This window comes from Eptatretus burgeri, chromosome 6 (genome assembly GCF_056783735.1).
Source record: "Eptatretus burgeri isolate ZD-2024b chromosome 6, Ebu_testis_v1, whole genome shotgun sequence".
Lineage (NCBI taxonomy): Eukaryota > Metazoa > Chordata > Myxini > Myxiniformes > Myxinidae > Eptatretus > Eptatretus burgeri.
In genome coordinates, this window is record NC_140966.1 from 13055885 (window position 1) to 13081473 (window position 25589).

General features: G+C 44.0%; 1 protein-coding gene across 8 annotated transcripts in view; it reads left to right on the forward strand.

Moving 5' to 3' along the window:
• SRSF3 (serine and arginine rich splicing factor 3) overlaps positions 1-10112 on the forward strand; it is a 57969-nt gene extending 47857 nt beyond the window's left edge. For all 8 annotated transcript variants that reach the window (XM_085884069.1, XM_085884068.1, XM_085884070.1 and 5 more), the window contains one exon: positions 9117-10112. In XM_085884069.1, the coding sequence (XP_085740195.1) occupies positions 9117-9141 (25 nt within the window). In that variant the 3' untranslated portion in view covers positions 9142-10112. The remainder of the gene's footprint in view (positions 1-9116) is intronic.
• The last annotated feature ends 15477 nt before the right edge of the window (positions 10113-25589 follow it).

The window sequence follows — 25589 nt, forward strand, 5'->3', positions numbered from 1 at the left end:
GTGTTGTTTTTGATCATCTGACCAGTGGAAAAGACAGGGAGACGTCCATCCTCAAGGATAGAAATTTATATCGTGTAGTTGATGTTGCCAACACACTCCACACGCTCTGACTGACCAGCGCTCCAGGTTGCTCCCCACACCATCACTGAAAAAACCACCGTGTTTGACAGTTCGCTGCAATCGGTTCAAAGAGAACTCTTAACTGGGAAGTCCCCAGGCCCATGTGTGGCCACTGTCAGAAAATTGGGATTCACCTGAAAAAAACAGTTTACCTAAACTCCATGGGTCTCTTGGCCATCTCATCAGCCCACTTCTTTCTCCTTTGAATGTTGGCTGGTGGAAGAAGAGGTTTTCTCGTAGCTTCTGTCCCATAGTAGCCCAGTTGATGAAGGTACCGCATGGCGGTTCTTCAGCTAACTTGGACCTCCTCTACAATATCTGCTGCCTTGCAATGGGGAGTTTACTCATTGAACCACTTGACAGCTCGAAAATACCTTTCTGAGGGCCCAGGTTGACCAAAACGGGAAGCTGTGGATTCCTTGCTTTCGCTGGTGAGTTGCACAATCACCCGATTGACCGAAGAAAGCGGAATACCAAGGTTCTGATGCTGGCTGACTCCACTTTCCGATTGGACAACAATTCGTCCTCTTTGAAAATCGCCAAGGTTGTGTGCTCCTGGGTTTGAGGCACAGTTAATTGTCGTACAAGACCCAGGAACTCGTTTCTGCAAACAAATAGTTGAATATTGGTACAAATCACTGAGTAAAACTTGCTTTCAACAGATGAAATGAAGAAATTTAAGGTGTCTATTTACTTCCATCATGTCTGTATATACAGTAAACCCTAAAATATTGTGTGGGGTTTCGTTCGCGCAACGATAGTCACAACCAATTTATTATGGGAAAAAGGGGGTTCGGTCCTCTGCTTCAAGAAAATACAGAGGAAGGTCGACTTCAGCCAAAAATAAACATCACAATTGAAATACACGTTAAAAAAATATACATACACACATATATGTATATGTATATATATATATATATATATATATATATATATATATATATATATATATATATATATATTTATATATTGTTGCGGATTCGCGCCCGCCGGCGTGCGAGCGGCCACGTAACTCGAATCGCGGCACGTCGCCCACCGGACGGACAATCCCGTCGTGACCCTCTCGGACTAACGCCGGGAACTAGTCACGGGTGGGCTTTTCGGCCTCACCACGATCGTGCCAATCGGCCCCCCGCGTGGGATAGGGTTGTTCGCCAAATTCGACCTACCTAAGTACCCACACGGAGGGTGGACCGGGCGATCGCACCTCGCCGCAGGTCGACTTCGGACACGGGCCACTTTAAGCGACCCGTTCCGTACTATCGGGATAACCGAGCGGTGTTATCGTCAACCTCGACGGTTCCGATTAATTATCGGGCGTATTTAGGGCTACGGGCTACGCAAAGAAATATTTAAAGAAATATTAATTATCGGGCTACGCAACCCTTTACGTGAAGTAAGATGGAGATTCAATTAGAGAAAAGGCGAAACGGGAGAAACAGTTCAACATAAAGCACATTTATTCCGCGGCAAACGGAAAGCACACATATACAATTACCACAATTATGCACCAAAAGCAAATGTAACAAAAGAAGAAACAACAATTACGCACCAAAAGCAATTGCAACAAAAGAAACACAATGCAGATCTATTACCGACTACGCGAGCACACGGCAACACTTACACAGTTTTACTTCACAGACGGCGCCGACAACACATATACTCCAAAGCAAAAAAAAAAGGGCCACCCTCAACGATAAGGGGGCAGACGGGCCTGGGGCCGAGACCGCGTCGAGCCTACCCCTCTGGTGATGAGCCGCAAAATGGCGGCGGCGCCCCGACTCCGCGGGCCTCGCTGGCACTGCCTGGAATGGGGTGGGAACGGGGCCCCCTTCTCACACTATCTCAGCGCGGGGGGAAACGGGGGGGGGGTTGTTGATGCTCGGGGGAAAGAGGATATCTGGATGGCTTGGGTCCCGCGACGAGCGACTCCACTGCGACCTCGACCGCGTTCCCGGCCTCCCCTCTCCGCAGCTCCCCGACTCTGACACGAGCGCAGACCTCCACAAAGCTCCTTGGCTTCTCCACTCTCCGGACCCTGACAGACACTCTCTCGACTGATTTAGCCGCCGCCACAACTCTCCAACTCTTCTCCGATTCGCCCCGCGCTCCGCGCTTTATAGTGCGACAGGAGAAACCATATGCAGATTTTTGGATCAGGATCGGCTCGGGGGCGGAGCCACGCTCGCCCATTGGACAGAGGAAAAGTGGGCGTGAATCATTCCTGATCCTCGAATCTGCATATATCGATTATACTCCGACGCGCCTGGAGGCGGGGCCAAATCGCCCCACGCTCGCTGATAGGACGGAACAGAAGTGGGCGTGAATCATTCTTGATCCGATTTCTCGGAAAGGCCGCTTTTTGCACCCGCTGCTCGGTGCGCGCCCTGTACGAGTCCAGGATCGGTGCCCACAAGCGGCGCGGGAATGGCGGTGATGCGATTGTTGCGAGAGCGAGATGTGACGGTAAAGGTCGTGGCTGTTGGCGTTGTTGTTGTGAAGCGGCGTTGCCGTTGGTGGTTGTTGTGTGATGGCTGTTGAGACGTGGTTGGCTCAAAATAAAGATAGAACAGAAAAACGGCTATCTTGAAGGGTCGCAGCCCGAATGAATGACATTTATTCCCTCTAAACAACGGGTTTTGGCTAACTACACATATACTTACAGAGATATCTCACCTACGGGACCTGAATGGTGGTTTGCGAATTTCGTCAACCACAACAATATATATATATATATATATATATATATATATATATATATATATATATATATATATATATATATATATATATATATATATATATATATATATATATATATATTCTGCTTTTCGATGAAGTCTCCCTCTCTGTCTCAGTCCGTCCGTTCGTCTCTCTCTGTCGCTTTTTGTCCGTCGCTTTCTCTTTGTCTGTCCGTCGCTCTCTCTTTGTCCGTCCGTCCGTCGCTCTCTCTTTGTCCGTCCGTCCGTCGCTCTCTCTTTGACCGTCCGTCCGTCGCTCTCTCTTTGTCCGTCCGTCCGTCGCTCTCTCTTTGTCCGTCCGTCCGTCGCTCTCTCTTTGTCCGTCCGTCAGTCTCTCCCCCTCTCTCTCCCCCTCTCTCTCCCCCCTCTCTCCCCTCTCTCTCCCCCTCTCTCCCCCTCTCTCTCCCCCCCTCTCTCCCCACTCCCTCCCCACTCTCTCTCCCTCCCGTCTCCGGCTGCCTCTCGTCTTCACAGAGCATCGGTGCTGCCAGCAAGGGTTAGATATACCGAGTGGTTTGCCATTGCCTTCCCAGCAGGAGTTAGGGCAGGGATTTGGAATTTGTTCAAGGTGCTGGAGATACCGTACATATTCTTTACAAAGGACACTGTCAGGTCTTTAGCGTCCACCAACTAATGCCACCAGACAGGATGCCCAGTTTAACGTCCATCCGATGGACAGTGCACATATTGAATCACCTGCTTATAAAACACCAGATTGATAGTTTGTACCCGGCCATGGATTCTAACCAGAATAGATGGCTTGGAGGCGAATGTGTGTACTTTTAGAACATCCTGCCATCCCCAAGCCCCCACCATTCCTTCCCTATTTCCATAATCTCTAAAATCATTTCCCTTTTTAATCTGGCAATGTTTCTTTTCTAAATCTTTCTGCAGCTCCAAAACCAACAAAGAAATAAAATAAACGCATTGTTGCCTTGACAAAGCTTATTCAAAACCTCCACTTTAAAGCAAAAACATGGCTTCCCTCGACTTTTTTGCCCTGCAACAGTGCACTGTTTTTTGGGTTTTTTTCTGCACTGGTTCACCACGAGCAGCAGTTTTCCTCTTGGGAGCCATGGTTGAAGATCATGAAGGGCAATAATTGTTGAAAGCAAAGATGACTATTCCACAGGAGATTCTAGCAAACGTCGTGTTGCCACGGAGATGGGCACCTTTCAGTAATGTACGCGCTGTGTGTCTGTTACCACCTGCACCACAGCAGCGCCATTGATTTACAATTATGTGTGTAAAGTAAAATTATATATGTAAAGTAGAAACTCAACAATAATCACTTTTCTACATCGTTTTACGCTTCTGTCATTGTTTATGGTGCACAAGAAACAACAAAAGGCTTGTCGTGCAAGATAACCACCACAAATCAGCTCAAAAACTGCAATTGGTCAAAATTAAACCCCACGATTACTTAATCGATACATTAGAGGGTGCCCAAGATTGGTCAAAACCCACAATATTTAAGTTTTTTTCTGTTTAACGAGACCCAATCGCGTCTCTCACCCGTAATTGGAGGGAATAACCAAATTAGATCTTCCCTAATCTATTACCCCAGGTGGCTGGGATTATCAAATAAATCAACTCCCATGCTATTCCAGCCAAAAAAGCTGCATAATGCAACTAAGAAAGGCTACACAAGGGTTCCTTGCTGTTTTTGCCGTTTCAAGCCCTACCTGGGTTCCTGTACAGCTGCAGTCATTCAGAAGTAGTACCAACATGAGAATCCCAATGCTACACACCCCCTTCAGCCCCCAGACTGGTTTCATCACTTGTTGCCGAATCATCAACAACAGCGTAGATAGAAATTGTGCACCACCAATGCTCTCAAGCTTGTACCACGTGCAACACCAATAGCAGTTAACATATAACTATAAAGACCGAAATCAATCACTTCTTGTAAGTCTGCTGAGTCATTCTGTGTCAATTTGCACAATATCCAGGTACCTCCCATATGACACCTCTCAGATTTGCCCTGAATTTTTTTTTTGAAAAATACCTCCATGTCAAACAAAGGAATTCCAAGTTTCAGCTCAATATCTTACGGTTTTTGAGTTATCGCTCCTCAATATGGGTGCCACGCACTGAACAGCACACGTGAATTGTGCATTTTTTTATTTATTAGCATTTTTGAAGACCTATAATCTTCTGTTCTAAATAGAAATGGTAAGCTGAAAATTGTGTTCTCAGCTAATTATGTCCCAGGCTCAGATTCCACAGCCAGAAATTGCTTCTCCCTTATAATTTGGGAGTTACGGACCCCCCCCCCCCCAAAGCCTTCTTTTGGTTTGGCACAAAATTGATTTTTGACATTTCAGGGGTCCATAATGTTGACACTTTTTTAGTTTTTTTTTATTTTTTTTGAAGATTACAAATGGTTTTTCCTAAATGTTTGAGAACTGTACTGTGTATCAGACGTTTGAGGTTGAACTGAGCTTTAATGGGGGTTTTATGGGGTCTTAAATATCATTATGGGACAAAACCACCCTTCCGGACCCTCCCACCCCCCCCCCCCCCAGTTCAGGCCACCAGTTGACCCCTCAGGCATGTGTTTGGGGTACTGAGTATTTAACCATATAAACTATAAACTAACATACTTGATCATACTTTTAAAGAAATAAATACTTTGATTATATCACTCCTTGTGTATGAACTGAATTTTTCAAAAAGGGTACTTTTTGTCCCCATTCCACTAAAATTTTTGGTCCAGAAACTCAGTCTACTATGCAAGATGCTTAGCAATATATATATATATATATATATATATATATATATATATATATATATATATATATATATATATATATATATATATATATATATATATATATATATATATATATATATATATATATATATATATATATATATATATATATATATAGTGTTTACTTTGCTGTAATATTTTACAAAGGGTTAAAATAGCTGTTTTTTTTTTTTACAATTATGGCCTATATTGCTGTTTTATCACTATTTTCATAATTTGCATCAGTCTGATGCTCCGATTGTTTTTGTACATCCTGGTTGACTAATAATCATGTTATCATACTTGAACTAGTTTCTGGACTGAAAATTTTCAGTGGAATAGGGACAAAAGTACCCTTTTTGAAAAATTCAGTTTACACAAGGAGGTAGGTTATCAGTTTTTATTGCTTTAAAAGTATGATTAAGGATGTTGGTTTATATGGTTAGAAGCTTCGTACCCCTAACACGTGCCCACATGGTCAACTGGTGTCCTGAATAGGAGGGGTCTGTAAGAGTGCTTTTGTTCTGTAATGATGTTTAGGACCCCACCTTACCCCCATTAAAGTTCAGTTGTCCCTAATACTCTTTTGATGCACAGTCCAGTTCTCAAATATTTTGGAAAAACATTTGTAATAAAAAAATTTCCTTCGGGCCAATATTATGGACAGTCAAAAATTAATTTAGCGCCAAACCAAGATAATGATTTTGGGTGTCCGTAACTTCCAAAGTCGAAGAGATAAGATATTTCTGGTTGTGGAATCTCAGAGCCTGGGCCAGAATTAGCTTAGAACCCAATTTTCAGCTTTCTTTCTCTATTTAGAACAGAAGATATCGGTCTTCAAAAATGCTAATGAAACAAATGTGCAATTAATGAGTGTGAAAAAGGGGTGTGGCACCCATAAACTTGGGATTCCTTTGGCATGGAGGTATTTTTCGAAAATTTTTCAGGCAAATCTGAGCGATGTCTTATGGGAGGGTGTGTGAATTTATATGGAATGACCCAGCTACCAAATCAATTAGTTCCTCAATGCAGGTCCCACCCCCCAACCCTGAACCCCTGGGACTATCAATACTGTCAAAAATCTTCCTGTGCACACCCCAAGTACAACCAGCAGTTTTCAACTCGTTCCAGCTCATGGTTCACAGGTGCATAGAAGTCACACACAAATAGACACTTTTCAAATTATGCTCACAGCAAAGCAGAGAATTCACAACCACCTCCCAATACCCCACAGTACCACAACCACTCTCTCCTCCCCCAATTCTATAATTCCATTTAAATGCGTGGAAGGATCGACTCAAAAGCAAAAATAAAATACGTATCGATGATAACATGTTTCATGAACAATAAGTAAGGATAGAAAAATCATTAACAATGTGATTGAGCAGGAAAGATTCCAGCCTTTTGCTTATCAAAAAGTGGCAGATTTTCATTCAGGAAGAACAAAATGATGATGGTTAACCATTGTGAAATTGTTGCTTTCATCTGAATGCTTAAAATTATGTTTAAAAGACTATTTGAATCACAGTTTCACACTAGCAACAGCAGGTTAAAAGTGTCCGGCGACCCGAACCGAGTCAGTGTAAACATAGCACATGTGCAAAAGGCCTCATTTAACATTTGCACGCCATTTCAAAAGTCACGTATTGGCTGGGATTTGGCACTGCAGTAAAGTACTTCTCCGACTGCGAAAGAATTGGAGCACTTGTCCTAAAACTCTGCTTTGCTGTTGTTGCACATCCTCTTTGTGGTCTGATCAAACTATCATTTGCTGTCGGTCACCTGTCTGCTTGGAAGTTAGCCAACATCGCTGCAAGACAAAAACATGGTGTAATTAGAAGGGAACCTGGTGGAGTGTATACCTCCACCCGGATCAGGATCGTCACCAAGATCGAATCTGTTCATCCTTGTCACACACCCAACCTGCCCACCAAATTTCATCTGAATCCGTCCACAACTTTTTGAGATACCCTGCACACAAACAAACAAACAGACAGACAGATAGTGGTGAAAACATTACCTTTGTCCATCGCAGATGGCAGAGATAAAAACAGATACTCTTAACGATAGTCCTATCAGCTTTCTTCCAATTTAAGCAGTTGTGGATATCAAATCCTTCCTTTTCTCCAATGGCCTTTTATCAGACTTATTTTGGATTCAGACACAGTACTCCTAGATATGCTGCTGCTGCTGCTGCTGCTGCTGCTGCTGCTGCTCTTCCAACAAGGGATGGAGTCCCTCGATCTCATCAGACATGACATTCTCTGCTGTCTCTGGACATATCTCAAAATTATCTGCCGACGACATCTACAGTCACCTCCTCTTCTGGCTTCCTGACTTATTGCACCCTCATAGTCCACACTTGGCGCTCACTGGTATCCTTTCATTTCCTCTCCATGTTGAAGCTGGCATGTCCCAAGGGAGTTTTTTGGCCCAGCCTGTTCCTCATTTTCATCAATGACCTGTGACTGAAAAATCCTCTATCTCTTTGCTGATGACTCTACCCTCTGCCTTAGCATGTCTCACACTTCAGACAGGCAGGCTTCAGCCTCTTCACTCTCTTCAGACCTTGACAAAATCTCGTCGGTCAAACACTTGAAATATGTCTTTCAATCCTGACAAATCTCACCCTCACTTTCTCTGAAAGGACTGTCTGGCAAACCCACCTACTTTCTTAATGATCCTTTTGGGGAAGTTCAGTCATTCTCTTGCCCTCACAATCAACCATGATCTTTCTTTGGCAAACCATATGTTCAAGATGCTGACTGAGCATCCTCTGTCATGCAAAGTCTTTTTGGATAAATCTGAACTCTATCTTAAGACTTGTAATGTTTACAGCATGTGGCACTACACGTGACGGGTTTACATAGCGAAAATTGGGACTCCCTCCCCCCCCCCACCCTGAACTCCTGGGTCTATGAGTTTCTTATACCCTTTTCAACCTTCCCGTGTGACCGCCCCACCCCACTATACCGCCGAGTACAACTTCAAGTTTTAAACTCATTCCTTCCAGTGCTTCAGTTCTTGTAAGGTTCCCATTTCCAGGAGTGTGAACCTTTTTAACTTCTTCAAAGTTTCCTGAGTACAACCACCAGTTTCAATTTGTTCTGTCCAGCGGTTCAGGAGTGCATACAAGTGAAATCGACACACAAATAGTATGGCATTTCGTATAATTCCCCACCTTTTACGATGTCTGTGGTTTTCATGCAGACAATTGGTGTATTTTATTATGACTTGTAATACCTCACACTGGGAGCAGCACTACACAATACACATTTGCATAGAGAAATTGCCCCACCCTGAACGAAGTAATTTTATCACCCGCGTGCTTCGAAGTGTCACCAAGTAATGAATGGATTTCTTGGGATCTGAGCAGAGGTCCACATTGTTCCAGGTGCAAACTGTGAAGGTGTTGCAGTCAAAATGCTGCTGTTGTGTATGTAATATGAAGATGCCCTGAATCTGTATTATTTTGTAACAAGATGTCTGTTGTTCTGCAGCCGTTCACGCTCTGCTGACAAATGATGAAGTTGCATTCAGCTCGCTAAGGAAATTCCAGCTGAAGGTTTAAGAGTCCCCATCTTTTATTTTCCTTTTTGTAATTGCTTTTTGTTTTGTTTTTCTATTTTCTTTCTTTTTTGTGCAAGGTAGCCACAAAGCTTGATTTGGTGGAATTTCCATTATTATGCATGCCTCTAGCATTTGATGTTTGTAGATTGATACTGTACATTGCAACTTGACTATGCTTCATTTCATTGATTGCTTGCAAAAAGAATGTAAGTAGTTTTCTTTGCACTGTCAACTTTTGCTTGTAGTTATGATTTAATCTTCGTTGTCGGTTAAACTCATTTACCTGAGTCCAGAGTAAGAGCTTGCTTTGGCTTTTATATTTACACTTCACGGGGAAACATGGTATTCTTTGGTATTAAAGTATGCAAATTGAAGATTGTAAACTTCATCCCGAAGGCAGTGTTTGCTGCTTTAAGATGGTGTTGCATCCAGAAAGCGTGTCGTCTTCAGTTTATCGAATCCCGTGTTTAATATTGAATCGTTTTATTGTCTTGTATTTCAAGTAATGTACAACCTCCAGAAGTCAAGTCGATGTAGAATAAAAAAGAAATTTTTTTTTGAAAACTCATGCTGTCTCAAAAGGTAAATAGTTTGACAACTTATCAGTCCTTATGTTTTGGCATTGTTCTGACAAGTCTGTGAAGAATAACATTTCCAAGTTTGAACTCATAAACCAACAGTTGCAGTGAAAAAAAAAAGTGATTATTATTTTATTTTTTTGGAGGTTCTTTAGATTGCAAAAGTAGGAATATTTGAGTTTCTGCTTGTAAAATGGATTAGAGCAGGTAGTTATAGTCAAAGATAAAGGTTGAAGATTATGTGCTTCATGGGTACCTTGTGTACAAATGAGCAAGGCCGATGGTCAACATGCAACCATGCTGTAAAACTTGCTTGAATTGGATTAAAATTGTAAACATTATGTTAAACTTGAGTATACTCATTTATTTTAAGCATGTAGGACTGACAGGTTAGAATGGAGGGAAGGGGGGAGGGGGGGATCAGACGGGATAATGTTTGCCTTATCCTGCTCGCAAAATTTAAGCACGGTGAGATCCGGTGGCATTGTGGTTTGGAGCATCCGTTCTGAGTGGGAGATTGGCGGTTCAAGTCAGACCCTGGCAGAGTCATACCAAACACTTTAAAATAGGTTGTGCTGCTTACTCTCTTGACCCTCAGCATTTTGAGGATAGAGTATGAATAATTGGGAGGGGCTAATTTTTTTTTTTTTATCGCCCTGCTCACTGCATGGAAAATAGTTGTCACACAATGGCAATCACTGGTACCCAGAATGCACTTGAAAGTTGCATCATTTCCACCAATACCATTGGTTGGGTTTGGTGCATAATGTCTTTCTGTCCATGTTTATGTGCATGTCTCGTAACCTCTTCCATGAGCCCAAGACCCCGTTAAAATTTTTTATTTTTTTAAAGCTTTCAAGTAGTTTCAAAATATATATTTTTAAATCGGTACTTGTGCTACTTACAATACGAGCTAAGACAAGAATTGCCATTTGGTCACTTGGCCAGGTGCAGTTCTTGTAAAAAATAAGTCAAACCAGCCTATCTATTACTTGACTGCAGGATGAAAACCTCCAACTCTTGTTGGGTTTGTTTTTTTGGTGTACTTGCTAGTCTGAGTGTCAGTCTGTAAGAGTGAGGAGTTGTCAGTGGAACCCACAGCAGCCCATGGAGAAAGAAACTACAACCACTCAACCGACGAACAGCCACTCTAAGAATTGACGAACAATCTCTATACGTGTATAACTGCAATGGAAATCTCTCCAGCATTTGTCACAAGTAACTTTTGTTTTTGCAGTTTTGCTTTTATGAACTTGCAGAATACAGTGTGCACAGCTTGTATGGAGAAAACCAATTTTGTTGAATGAAAGAAAGAAAAAGAAAAAAAAAAACCTTTGACTTGGATGAACTCACTCTCGTCACAAAAGGATGTGGTTCGTCACTCTTGTGTTGCCTCCGCCACCAAAGCTGGATGGAGGTTATGTTTTCACCTGTGTGTGTGTGTATTTGTGTGTGAGCAGGATATCTCAAAACGTTGTGGACACATTCGGACAAAATTTGTCGGGCAGGTTGGATGTTTGATGAGAACTAATTGATTAGATTTTGGTGAAGACCTGGATAATGGAATGTTTTTTTAAGTGATTCTTTACCATTGAAAGATGGGGCCAAAAATTATGCATTGCATAATACGATATTTCAAAAAGTTGTTGATGGATTTTTACAAAACTTGGATGAGCTGGGTGTGACAAGAACCAGTAGATTAGATTTTGGTTTAGGTCCGGATGCAGATCCAGCCTATCAGCGGGATAAAAAACGTAAACTGTCCAGCTTGGTGGAGTTATGTGCTCTACCTCGTGCTGTTTTCGTTCCATCAGAGTTATGCTTGAAGTTCTTGATAATTGGGCCTGAAGTTGAACAAACCTTAATTAATGTGTCCCGTGTCTCAGCCGTTGTTGCCCAAATGTGGTAAAAAGTCATTTTGAAGCCTGCCATTGAGAAAGCTGCGAGCAATAGCAACAATTATTAGTAGCCAGGTACGATTCCATTGACGTATTTTGTTACAGGTTTGGGGGAGCGCGTGGGGCTCACAAGGGAGTGGCTCGGACCCGCAACTCGACCTCAGATTATAACTCTGCAATCTGATGGCTTGTGTTACCTTTCTGGTGATTTAGCCCTGCCCAGATGGGGAACTGGGCTCTCGACTTTCTACCCTGTATCTAGTAATTACAAGCAAATACAATCCATTGCTTCGCTGATGGGAATGTGAAGAGTGGGAGGAAAAAAAGAGAGATATAGGGGTGAGTGAGGAAGGGGGGAAGAGTGAGGAGAGCGACGCCTCACCAAATGTCGCTTTACATTTTTGGGGAGGGGAGGGGAGGTTGGAGAGAGAAGAGGGGGAAGTGGGGAGGGGTTTGGCAGGTGGAAAGCATGAAGGGAAGGGTTCTCAACTTGCAGAGACAGTGGGGGTGAGAGAAGTACAGGATTTAACGAAATGGGGTATGTTATGTGGGGGGGGGTGGAGAGAAGAGGGGGCATGCGTGAGGGGAAGAGAATACGATGTGGGGTGAAGGCAAGGGCAATGAAATGCGCCCAAACAGAAACATTTTCTTTTTAACCCCCAAATATGTATTTGCTTTCTTCTCCAAAACTACACCCACAATTCCGATGAAACTTAACCACAACCTTCATCACCCGTGATGTACCAAAGTTTGTTCATGCCATTAAAAAATTTGAGGTCTATGAGGGGGTTGCCCCACAAAATAGGCATTTCCTTTCTCATAAACTACACACAATTCCAATGAAACTTCACCATAATCTTCATCACCTGTGATGTACTAAAGTTTGTTCATGACACGTAAAAAATTGGGGTCTACGGGGGGGTTACCCCCAAAATATGTATTTGCTTTCTTCTCAGAAGCCACACACAATTTCGATGAAACGACCACAACCTTTATCACCTGTGATAGAGCAAAGTTTGTTCACGGCATTTTAAAAAACATCCAGTAGGTATTTACTTTCTTCTCCATTGTATAAATTTGTGGGTCATCCAAGCCTACCAGTGCTTCCCTGGTTATCTTATCCAGCCACTACCAGGTGAGTGCTCAGGGGCATTGCCCCTATGTTTTTATATGTATTTATGTTGAAGTGATGGGTCTTGTAATGAAAGAAGCGAGCCAGCCAATGCCTGTTTCACCGCAGAACAATGCGGGGCCAACACAGGCAAGTGGCCTCTGAACTTTGTTGAAGTCGATTGACATACAGTATTAAGTCGGGCGCTCGCCAAGTGGCTTAAGAACTCGATGAAACAGTCTATGAGGAACGGCTGGCTTGGCAAGTGATTGGCGATTGCTAATCCGTCATATTAAACACCTGGAGATACCCGAAATATCAAACTACAGTGGGGAGAACAAGTCTTTGATTCACTGCCGATTTTGCAGTTTTCCCACTTACAAAGCACGTAGAGGTCTGTAATTTTTATCACAGGTACACTTCAACTGTGAAAGATGGAATCTAAAACAAAAATCCTGAAAATCACATTGTATAATTTTTAAATAATTAATTTGCATTTTATTGCATGAAATAAGTATTTGATCACCTACCAACCAGTAACAATTCTGACTCTCACAGACCTGTTAGTTTTGTCTTTAAGAAGCCCTTCCATTCTCCACTCATTACCTGTATTAACTGCACCTGTTTGAACTCGTTATCTGCATAAAAGACAGCTGTCCACACTCACTCAATCAGACTCCAACCTCTCCACAATGGGCAAGACCAGAGAGCTGTCTCAGGACATCACGGACAAAATTGTAGACTTGCACAAGGCTGGGATGTGCTCCAGGACAATAGGCAAGCAGCTTGGTGAGAAGGCAACAACTGTTGGCGCAATTATTAGAAAATGGAAGAAGTTCAAGATAACAGTCAATCTCCTTCGGTCTGTGGCTCCATGTAAGATCTCACCTGGTGGAGTCTCAATGATCATGAGAAAGGTGAAGGATCAGCCCAGAACTACATGGCAGGACCTGGTCAATGACCTGAAGAGATCTGGGACCACAGTATCAAAGAAAACCATAAGTAACACACTACGGCATCATGATTAAAATCCTGCAGCGCACGCAAGGTCCCTCTGCTCAAGCCGGCGCATGTCCAGGCCCATCTGAAGTTTGCCAATGATCATCTGGATGATCCAGAGGAGGAATGGGAGAAGGTCATGTGGTCTGAGACCAAAACAGCTTTTTGGTTTAAACTCCACTCGCCGTGTTTGGAGGAAGAAGAAGGATGAGTACAACCCCAAGAGCACCATCCCAACCATGAAGCATGGAGGTGGAAACATCATTCTTTGGGGATGCTTTTCTGCAAAGGGGACAGGATGACTGCACCGTATTGAGTGGAGGATGGATGGGGCCATGTATCACGAGATCTTGGCCAACAACCTCCTTCCCTCAACAAGATCATTGAAGATGTGGCGTGGCTGGGTCTTCCAGCATGACAACGACCCGAAACACACAGCCAGGGCAACTAAGGAGTGGCTCCGTAAGAAGCATCTCAAGGACCTGGAGTGGCCTCGCCAGTCTCCAGACCTGAACCCAATATAAAATCTTTGGAGGGAGCTGAAAGTCTGTGTTGCCCAGCGACAGCCCCGAAACCTGAAGGATCTGGAGAAGATCTGTATGGAGGAGTGGGCCAAAATCCCTGCTGCAGTCTGTGCAAACCTGGTTAAGAACTATAGGAAACGTCTGATCTCTGTAATTGCAAACAAAGGTTTCTGTACCAAATATTAAGTTCTGTTTTTCTGATGTATCAAATACTTATTTCATGCAATAAAATGCAAATTAATTTTAAAATCATACATTGTGATTTTCAGGATTTTTGTTTTAGATTCTGTCTTTCACAGTTGAAGTGTACCTATGATAAAAAATTACAGACCTCTACATGCTTTGTAAGTGGGAAAACCTGCAAAATCGGCAGTGTATCAAATACTTGTTCTCCCCACTGTATGTCCAAATTGCAAAAATGAACACTTTTTATTTTTTTTATTTTAGCAGTGAGAACTGCTGCAAAGTTCAATTCTGGAGCTTAAATTTTGTAATTTGGCTTGGTTTAAGAGATTCTTGAGGCTATGTCATGCGGAAATAAAATAAAGCAACGAACGCTGCCATCTCTGGGCATTTATTGGCATTGCTATGTAACCAGCGATTTGGAGGTATGATGATCAGGCATTCGATGGAAAGAGAGTGAGCAAAGTGGGAAAAAAAACAACTATCGTTAACGAATCGTTGCAGCCTGTTCCAAGTCGAGGCATTGTCGAGCAGGCTAAAAAAAAAAATGGCAATTAAGACCCTGTTGAGGGAGAGTGAGGTGCCCGAGGATGCGTATCCTATAATTAAATAAGGCCGTTAATTATTTTCAAAATTATTTGGGTTTTAATTAACCCAAACACCCAATTTTCAGTCATGCACTTCCTTGGAGTTCCCTTGGTATGCATGCAAAGTTTCAGACTGCTAGGTTTCATGGTTTTAGAGTTGTAGAGGACACACAGCACACACACTGATATTTATTTGATGTATGACTGAGCGAAACCGTCAGTAGGAGGTTAGCTATTTCGTGCAGCGAATGGATGTGGTACAACTTTCCATCTATTTATTACATATTGGCAGAGTTCCCACCCGACAGGCTATCTTGTTCCAAGCATGCAACTTGTTCTTCTGACGCATATCTTTTACTTGGGCGGTGTATAGGCAACTGACAGCTATGTAGATGCAAAAAAAAAAAACCCAGTTTACATGCATGAAGCAAAAACATACCTACTGCTTATAATTCAAAACACCTCACTGCACTAGAAAACGTGGGGACAGGAATACTGTACTGTAAATGGTGGAGACTTGTAATACTCTTCCCCACCTAAAGGTGGCGCAACACGATACACATTCATGTAGAGAATTTGCTTCCCGTCCCCCCCCCAAGACCACCGGGAAAGATAAAAACACCCCAATACATTAAGTGGGGTCATGCTAATCCGATGTAGCAAGTCTGGATATAATCGGCCCAGAACTGCAGGAGTCGCTGCACAACAAACATCGGTCCATGAATTATAGTAAGGATTCTATATCTAACCAACAGAGAAATGGTCTCACCCTGCCAAGCTGAAAACAGTTTATATAGAAATGAGGCATGTAATTACAAGCACACAATGTCACAAAGAAAATAACTTAGCAGGGGAATGGCCATTCAAAAATGGTCCTTCATAAATGTTTGACAGCAGGTTGGCCCAGCCACAAAACAAGTGGTCCTTGGTCACCAGATGATGAGAGTCCTTTGGGGAGGGCATCAGGGAAACAGTCATGGTAAAGGCAAAAGAGGCATAGCAAACCAGCCTGGATCCTTGAGTTTTTATTTGGTGCACACTCAGCGCTGGGATTGGTTCGTAAAATGGTTTTCCTTATTGTTTGCGCTTTGCAAAGGTGCAGGGGGGAAGAAGGATAAGAAAAAGGATTTTAATGGATTGAAGACAGGAGGGTTTCGAGATGGATTAAATGAAGAGGGGGTTTTTCAAGAAAGTATGGGGTTTGAGAGGGATTGGATGGATGAAGAGGGTGGGAAATTACGAAGGGGGTAGAACCTGCTAAACATATACAACGCATTCTTCCTGCCCCTGTTGCGAGAAGAAAGGTAACCTAATTAAACACAATTACTAATGAGATATCCAACTGAGGATCCCTTTTGTGTCAAGTGCATTACCCCTGGGGTCTTTTGCATAACTGTAACGATATGATGCAATCTATAGCACTATTAAATCACTGCTTCACAACTTCCAAAGAAAGGAAGCCTTTTTGTTAGCTTGCATGTTCATACTTGATGATTATTGTACATTGTTTCTTTACCAGCAAGTTGTCTGTACCTGCACCGGATTCTAAAAAGAGTGGGATGGGGGTGGCAAAAATGCAAATAGCATCTTCTGTCATCCAGCCGGTAAGCTGGGAGCAACAATTTGTATTTCTTGCCACATCTGATGCAATTGAAATGCTCTCATGGCAATGAGGTGCTCCATTTGAAACTGTTCTATAGATGTAGCTTTTTGATGTCTAGGGTCCTTAATAAAAAATTGTATTGGTGTCAAAGCCAGTGACCAATTGAAAATGAATAGTCGGATCGCACGCAAAAATCCTGGCTTCATATGATGCTTTGTTTTCAGAACCAAAGTCGAACATTCTGTGTGAAGGCAATTTAAGACCAGAATGTTGACATAACCCCACTTCAAGAAAGTTGTAACTAGTTCATTGTTCAGCAAAATGGGATCCACAAAAAGGGCATATCCTCTCGATAACAGACCAGTCAGCCTTATTCTCATGGGCAAAACTAGTACAACACTTGGTAGAGAACATACCTCTGCCAGCTTGAACAGTTTATGGTTTGTGGCACTGATAGGCTGGATCTGAATCTGGACCTGAACCAAAATCTAATCGTCTTGTTCTTATCACCTCACAAACTCATCCACCGAGTTTTGTCATAACATGTCCACAACGTTTGGAAATATGCTACACTGTATACCATTTGTGGTTCTATCTCTCAATGGTGAAGAATCACTTCAGAAATTATAAAAATATTGTCTCCGGATCGTCACCAAAATCGAATCGATTCGTCCTTGTCTCACAACCAATTTCGTCCAATTCCGTCCATAACCTTTTGAGATATCCTGCTCACAGACAAGCAGGAGGCGAAAACATAACCTCCATCCACCTTTGGTTATAAAGGGATTTTGACATTGAAAAAAAAAATTTCCGAACATTAAAAACTCCAAATGTAATTTTTTGATGCTTATTAACCCAACAGTGAAAAGAAGCCCTGAAGCTCACAATAATTTGGAACAACCTCCTTCAATGTTGGCATTATAATAAAATATATTATATTGTTGCGGATTCGCGCCCGCCGGCGTGCGAGCGGCCACGTAACTTGAATCGCGGCACGTCGCCCACCGGACGGACAATCCCGTCGTGACCATCTCGGACTAACGCCGGGAACTAGTCACGGGTGGGCCTTTCGGCCTCACCACGATCGTGCCAATCGGCCCCAAGCGTGGGATAGGGTTGTTCGCCAAATTCGACCTACCTAAGTACCCACACGGAGGGTAGACCGGGCGATCGCACCTCGCCGCAGGTCGACTTCGGACACGGGCCACTTTAAGCGACCCGTTCCGTACTATCGGGATAACCGAGCGGTGTTATCGTCAACCTCGACGGTTCCGATTAATTATCGGGCGTATTTAGCCCACGACCAACCCTTTACGTGAAGTAAGATGGAGATTCAATTAAAGAAAAGACGAAGCGAAACGGGAAAAACAGTTCAACATAAAGCACATTTATTCCGCGGCAAACGGAAAGCACACATATACAATTACCACAATTATGCACCAAAAGCAAATGTAAAAGTAACACAACAATTATACACAAAAAGCAAATGTAAAAGAGAAACACAATGCAGATCTACTACCGACTACGCGAGCACACGGCAACACTTACACAGTTTTACTTCACAGACGGCGCCGACAACACATATACTCCAAAGCAAAAGAAAAGGGGGCCACCCTCAACGATAAGGGGGCAGACGGGCCTGGGGCCGAGACCGCGTCGAGCCTACCCGTCTGGTGATGAGCCGCAAAATGGCGGCGGCGCCCCGACTCCGCGGGCCTCGCTGGCACTGCCTGGAATGGGGTGGGAACGGGGCCCCCTTCTCACACTATCTCAGCGTGGGGGGGGGAAACAGGAGGGGGTTGTTGATGCTCGGGGGGGGGGGAGGATATCTGGCTGGCTTGGGTCCCGCGACGAGCGACTCCACTGCGACCTCGACCGCGTTCCCAGCCTCCCCTCTCCGCAGCTCCCCGACTCTGACACGAGCGCAGACCTCCACAAAGCTTCTTGGCTTCTCCAGCCTCTCCGGACCCCGACAGACACTCTCGACTGATTTCGCCGCCGCCACAACTCTCCAACTCTTTCCTCTTCTCAACTCTTCAACTCTTCCCAACTGCCTCGATTCGCTCCGCGCTCGGTGCTTTATAGTCCGACAGGAGAAATCATATGCAGATTTTTGGATCAGGAACGGCTCGGGGGCAGAGCCACGCTCCCCATTGGACAGAGGAAAAGTGGGCGTGAATCATTCTTGATCCGCGAATCTGCATATAGCGATTATACTCCGACGCGCCTGGAGGCGGGGCCAAATCGCCCCACGCTCGCTGATAGGACGGAACAGAAGTGGGCGTGAATCATTCTTGATCCGATTTCTCGGAAAGGCTGGTGTTTTTGCACCCGCTGCTCGGTGTGCGCCCTGTACGAGTCCAGTATCGGTGCCCACAAGAGGCGCGGGAATGGCGGTGATGCGATGGTTGCGAGGGCGAGTTGTGACGGTAAAGGTCATGGCTGTTGGCGTTGCTGTTGTTGTGAAGTGGCGTTGCGGTTGGTGGTTGGTGTGTGAAAGCGGTTGTGGAGAAGGTGGATGTTGTGAAGGCGGTTCTGGAGAAGGTGGCTGTGGTTGTCGAGATGCGGTTGGTGGTGGTTGTGGTGGTAGTAATGGCGGTTGGTCCAAAATAAAGATAGTAAAAGAAAAACGGCTATCTAAAAGGGTCGCAGCCCGAATGAATGACATTTATTCCCTCTAAACAACGGGTTTGGGCCTAACTACACATATACTTACAGAGATATCTCACCTACGGGACCTGAATGGTGGTTTGCGAATTTCGTCAACCACAACAATATTATAAATGAGCAAATACAACCTGTCCCTTTGCTGACGGGGGGTATAAAGGAGGGGGATTGAGAGGAGGGAGGGGAAGCGAGGAAGGGGGGGAGAGGTGTACCACACCAAACATTGCTGTACTGTAGGAGGGAGGGGGAGACGAGTATGAACAAATAAAACAGAAGAGAGGAAGGTGAGTGGTGCAGGTGGGGTTAGTAAAGACAATGATACTGTTACGGTTCGACGGTGGGGGGATTCGAATGCCACCCAAGTCGGCTCCAATTCGTAGCCAGTTTGGGTTTTCGCATCCTTCTCTCGACAGCCAAATGTTGAATATTCGGCATCACTTAACCACCGCCGTCTCCGGGGTTATAACGCCGGCTGGTTCGGCACAGGCCTTGGGTCACGTGCCTCGAATCGCGATACCAACGTACACCTGGACCTTACCAGTTGGGGGAATAGACCCCGGTTACAGACTGGTTTTGTCAAAGACCGAGCGAATGCTGCCAGTCTGTAACCAGTTTAGTTTTATATCCAAATCGAGCGGATCATTCCTCGGCGCGGCACGAATTAATTCAAGGCGGCAAATCTTGTATAACTCAGCCAGATTTATTGGGGACACATCAGGGAACACAACACAAGCAAAGCATTCACAACAGTTATAATTCATCTATAACCCGTTCTTAACTAGGGAGATACGGGTTTCGAAGGGGACCCTAACGAGATAAACCTTAGACAACATACAGACAAGACATGGACAGCATGCAGACAAGACACAGAGTACCCGGTGATGCTTAATGGACGAGAGGAAAAAGTGTAAAAAGGCCCGAATGCGGCTCGTGACAAGCCAATTTCAACGGATTCGAGCACCCGGCTCGAACACGCCGCGTGGCAAAATGGCGGCGTCGTTAATTTGTCGCAGCCCTCACGCACGCAGCCTCGGCGCATTCAGACCCCGCGTAAGGTCGACGGCCCAAGAGCGGAAGGTCCACGTGGTATTCTCCAGCTGGCTTTTCACAAGGTCCAGCATACAAGTTCAGGCCTGGCCTGTTCACCAGATCAGGCCAAATTGAGGTGTTGGGCTCCGCAGGCTGGGTCCATGGCCGAGGAGGAACAGCTGGCCAACACCACTCTCCACAAAGCCGATTGCCCGACTCAAAGCTCAGGCAGATCCACCACTTCCTTTCCGGCGCTCGCTCGCCTCCCAGCCGACTGCTGACTCACACATAGCCAGTTCTATTTAGCCGATCGCGCCACACCGGCACTCGCAGTCCCACCTTCTGCCGATCACAGACTCGGCGCTCGCTCGCCTCAGTTTCACTTTCTCCTTTTCTTTTGGGGCGCGCCCCTTTATGAAGCCGACAGACACTCAGGCTCAGTTACTCCTCGGCAGATCCACCACTGCCTTTCCGGCGCTCGCTCGCCTCAAAGCTGACTGGCTCCTCCCTTCAGTTTCACTTCCTTCTCTAGGCCACTCCCCCTCTCAGAGCGCTGGGCGGGGACTCGTATGGAGAAGAGAAGGAAGGAGAAGAACCTCTCCGTGCATCACCACTGTACGAACACAACATGCCTCATACACCTCCCGACACACATGTAATGTCCATTTACCGAACAACCTGGCGAAACATGCATTTAATGGAGGATCTGGGCTAATCCTACATTTAATAACACAATAAGGGTCATTTCCACAACAATACGTTATGCTTAATGACCGAACACACACACACACACACACACACACACACACACACACACACACACACACACACACACACACACACACACACACACACACACACACAACAAACTCATGTCAGAACAGCTGTACACACAATGACACAACAGAGTTTGTAAAGTAATCCACTGGCATATCTGCAAAAACTTTGATGTCCCAGTTCCAGAAAATTTGTGGGAACATGAACCAAAAGTAATCACTGAAAACATGGAAGTACCGACCGCTCACGTACGACCGAATGATCCCATTGAGCGTGAACATCGAAAACAAAGCATTGTGACCAGATATCATACTTAGGTACAAAAAAAAGAGAAGAAGGCATTGCTTATTGCAGTGTTAAAGCAGTGATTTTGGACTAAATGTTGCAGAAATGAAAATGACCAAACACCAAGACCTCCAGAATGAAGTGAGAAGATCCTGGAAGCTGAAGAATGACAAAGTTGTACCAGTGATAGCTGGACCTACAGGAATAATGACAAAGAACCTAACAGATATATTAAACAAAGGGACAATACCTGTGGGCACTCACCTGGTAATGGCTGGATAAGATAACCAGGGAACTACTGTTAGGCATTGATGACCTCCAAAATATATCATGGAAAAGAAAGTAAATACCTATGAATTTTTTTTTTAATGCCATGAACACACCTTGGTACATCATGGGTGATAAAGGTTGTGGTTATTTCATCGAAATTATGTGTGTGGTTTCAGAAAAATAGCAAATACATATTTTGGGGGGCAACCCCCCCTCAAATCCCCTTAGAGCAGATTTTTCTGATGTCATGAACAAACTTTGGTTCATCATGGGTGATGAAAGTTGTCATGAAGTTTCATCGGAATCGTTTGAGAAGAAAGCAAATACCTCTTTGGGGAGGAAACCCACTGCCCCCCCCTCCCCACCCATAAACTCCCTCTGTAGGCCCCTTCAGACCCCGTTTTTTATGCCATCACGGGTGATGAAGGTTGTAGTCAAATTTCATTGAAATCGTATATGTAGTGTTTGAGAAGAAGTTGCAAGTATTTGTAGATGGACGACGCGCCATCCCATAAGTTCCCCGGAGTTACTTTCCAGCTGAGGGAAAAACCATCCCTGGGAATATTATAACAAACAAACTACATTTGGAAGCTGTCCGGGGCTCAGCGACGATCCTGAAGAGAACCCTCGGCACAAAACTTTGAGAACAGAAAACTTTATAGCTTGGTTCATGAATCGTGACCCCTAACTAAAATGTAGGTGGATACTGTGAGCCTGCCCTGGGAGGACTCCATTCCACATTCTGAAATCCGCATATGTCAATACCAATCAACGACACACACACACACACACACACACACACACACACACACACACACACACACACACACACACACACACACACACACGCTTGGTCGATGTCGGCAATTTTTTCTGGCAAACTGCAAAGAAATCCGTTAATACTGCAAACGGCTTGGAAATAGGGCGTTATCAAGTATATTTTGCTTTGAAACTCACAAAGAGAAACATATAACCTTTGTAAAGCAAATCCAATAACCAAATGCTTTAGAAACAGGTGTGAGGACAAAGGAAAACCTGATAGAATCTCCACAAGATACGGGATGAAACTGACACCACGGTGCCGTTACAGACATGGTATGTCCACACACCCGCGGAGAGTCCGTACAGATTCAAATCTACCCATATGTACCACGTCCGTGTGTGCTATATATGTACCTCTACCTTGTAGTAACTTACTGTCGACTGTACATCCTGATCAGAACATGAACCGCACTGTACAGCTCCGTAAATGGCTCAAGCACTCCAACGGAACGCCTGGCTTGGCAAGCGATTACCAATTTCCCTCGATACAACTTTGCACCTGGAAACGCCCGTGCAATGTCCGAATTGGACAAATCAACACTTTTTGGAGGAGTTGGAACTGCTGATACTTTTCAATCTGGAGCTTACATTTTGTAATTCTGGTTAGTTTAAGAGATTCTCTCAGTTATTCATGTGTGCAAATGAAATAATGCCACGAACGCTGTCGTCTCCAGGCGTTTACAAGCATTGCAATATACCCAGCGATTCGATAACATGAGTGAGGAAAGTGAAAACAAAAAAACTTTATCGTTAAGAAATTGTTGCGGCCTGTTCCAAGTCAAAGCATGGTTGAACAGGCCAAAAAACATGGCGGCTTCAGACCCCAGTGGGGTTACCAAGGAAATGCCTTGAGACCCCAGAGAGCGAGGTGGCCGAGGATCGCCCAATGAAGGATATTGGGTAGTCGATCGAGTCAAAAAAAGATTCCGAAAAAAAAAAAATTTCTGATTTTTTTTTTTCTTCTACCCTTATTGGCTGCTCTTAGAGCACCCTTATTCTGGACATTTCCATCTGTCTGTCTGTCCGAGAAACTTTGGTCAAGCCTTGGGGCTAAACCACTCAACCGATTCCAATGAAATTCGGTAGGCAGGACCAATATTTCTGGGAATCGTGTGCTTTCGAATATGGGACCCCGGGCCCTAGCAATGGCCCTTTAAAGTGGTCAAAAAATCGAAAAAAAATCAAAAATAAATAAATCGAAAAATCGAAGCTTAGAGTTCTGTGCGCAATCTATCTAGCTCCCTTCATGCCAATTTGCAGCCCCAACAAAAAATATTTGTAGGAGGAGATAGGTTTTGGGCGAGTACAGGTCGAACATTTCAGAAACGGTTAATTGCGAATATCTCTAAGAGAAAGAGTCTGATTTTGATGAAACTTGGGTGAAATGTGTACAATGTGGCGAGCATGTACACAAAAATGAATGGTTGCTATGCACACCTCCGTTGCTTAGCAACAGCTAAAATACTTTATGGTACATCGTACACTTATTGTGGACTGTACAAAAAAAACAATACCTCCGAAACTGGACCTCCGAGGGACCTGTTTTTTTTTTTTTTGTGCCCAAGGAGAATGTCTTACAGCATCATATAAAAAAATAAAATCTTTAGCGAATAGATAAATGGAATTACCAGGGCTGCCATTTGTTGGAGTCTCTTTGGAAACATGTCTGAAATTTCACAAGGCGGGTTTCTGGGCGCAAACTAAGAGGGCTGTGATAATCATATTTATTGTGCTAAATTGATTGATAGCATGTACATGAATATCGGCTAGTCGCGTCGGCCAGCTTTCCATCTTGAGCGAGCAGCTATGTCGCCTACCGGCTTGTTATCAGTATTTCCGTCAATATGTTTGTCTGTCCCTCTGTTCAATCCAGTGCTCCGTTAATACAATGGCGATTTCAATGAAACTTGGTTGATAGGTTCATACCATGACCTAGTTGTGTGCAAATGAGAACCGTTGCTATGGACACCACCGTTGCCTAGCAACGGGACTTTGAAATTTTTGAAAAATCATAAAAAAATTATTTTTTCGAAAATCAAAAATCGGGCCATGAGCGACTGTGGGCAGTACATTCAGCCATATTGTCAAAAATTTCCAGCCGGATCCTATGAAAACTATCGGAGAAGATAGACTTTGAATGAACCCTGGTCGAAAACAATAAGAAAACGAAGTTCGTTATATCTCAGAGACTATGAGTCAGATATACATGAAACTGATATGGTAGGTTCATGGTATGTCCTAGTTATGTGTGAGAAAGAACCATTGTTATGGACCCCTCCGTTGCCTAGCAACGGCCGAAAAACCTCTAAAAGTGGGGGTATTTTAACGAAAAAACAATCTGCAGCATTAACCCTTGAAGCTAGATTCATGAATTTTCTTGTGCTTAATCCTCAGGTCATTCCCCATCAAACGGGCCCATCGCGTCAGGTTCTATTGGGTAGTCGACTACCCATGTCCACCTACCGGCTTGTAATTAAATAAGACCGTTAATTATCTTCAAAAGGGGTGTTTTCATTAACCCCGAACACCCAATTTTCACCCTTGCACTTTGTTGGAGTTTTCTTAGTGTGCATGCAAAGTTTCACGGTGCTAGGTTTCATGGTTTTAGAGTTATGGAGGACACACACACACACACACACACACACACACACACACACACACACACACACACACTGTCTCTTATTAGTGTATATTTGATTAATATACGAGACGACCTGTGAACCGGTTGGGTTCCCGTTGTGACAGCAGTTGATAAAAAACTCATTTCAAAAAAAAAAAAGATAGCTCCAGCGAACTATACCGCTGAGGTTGTTTGCATTGATCAAATACTCCAGAAGAGTACTTGACTGAATCGGGAATTGATTTTTAAATAATTTTTAATTGCCCAATTTCAACGAAACTTGATACTGCACACCGCAAGAGAATGGTGAGTAAGGTGGCACTACATCTTTTTGCGCTATTGTGTACCATGTTGGCTGTATTTCGGGAACATACATACATATATATATATATATATACAAGCTGGAAGGCGACATGGGTGGTCGCCAGACTAAGGGGAATTTGAAATATG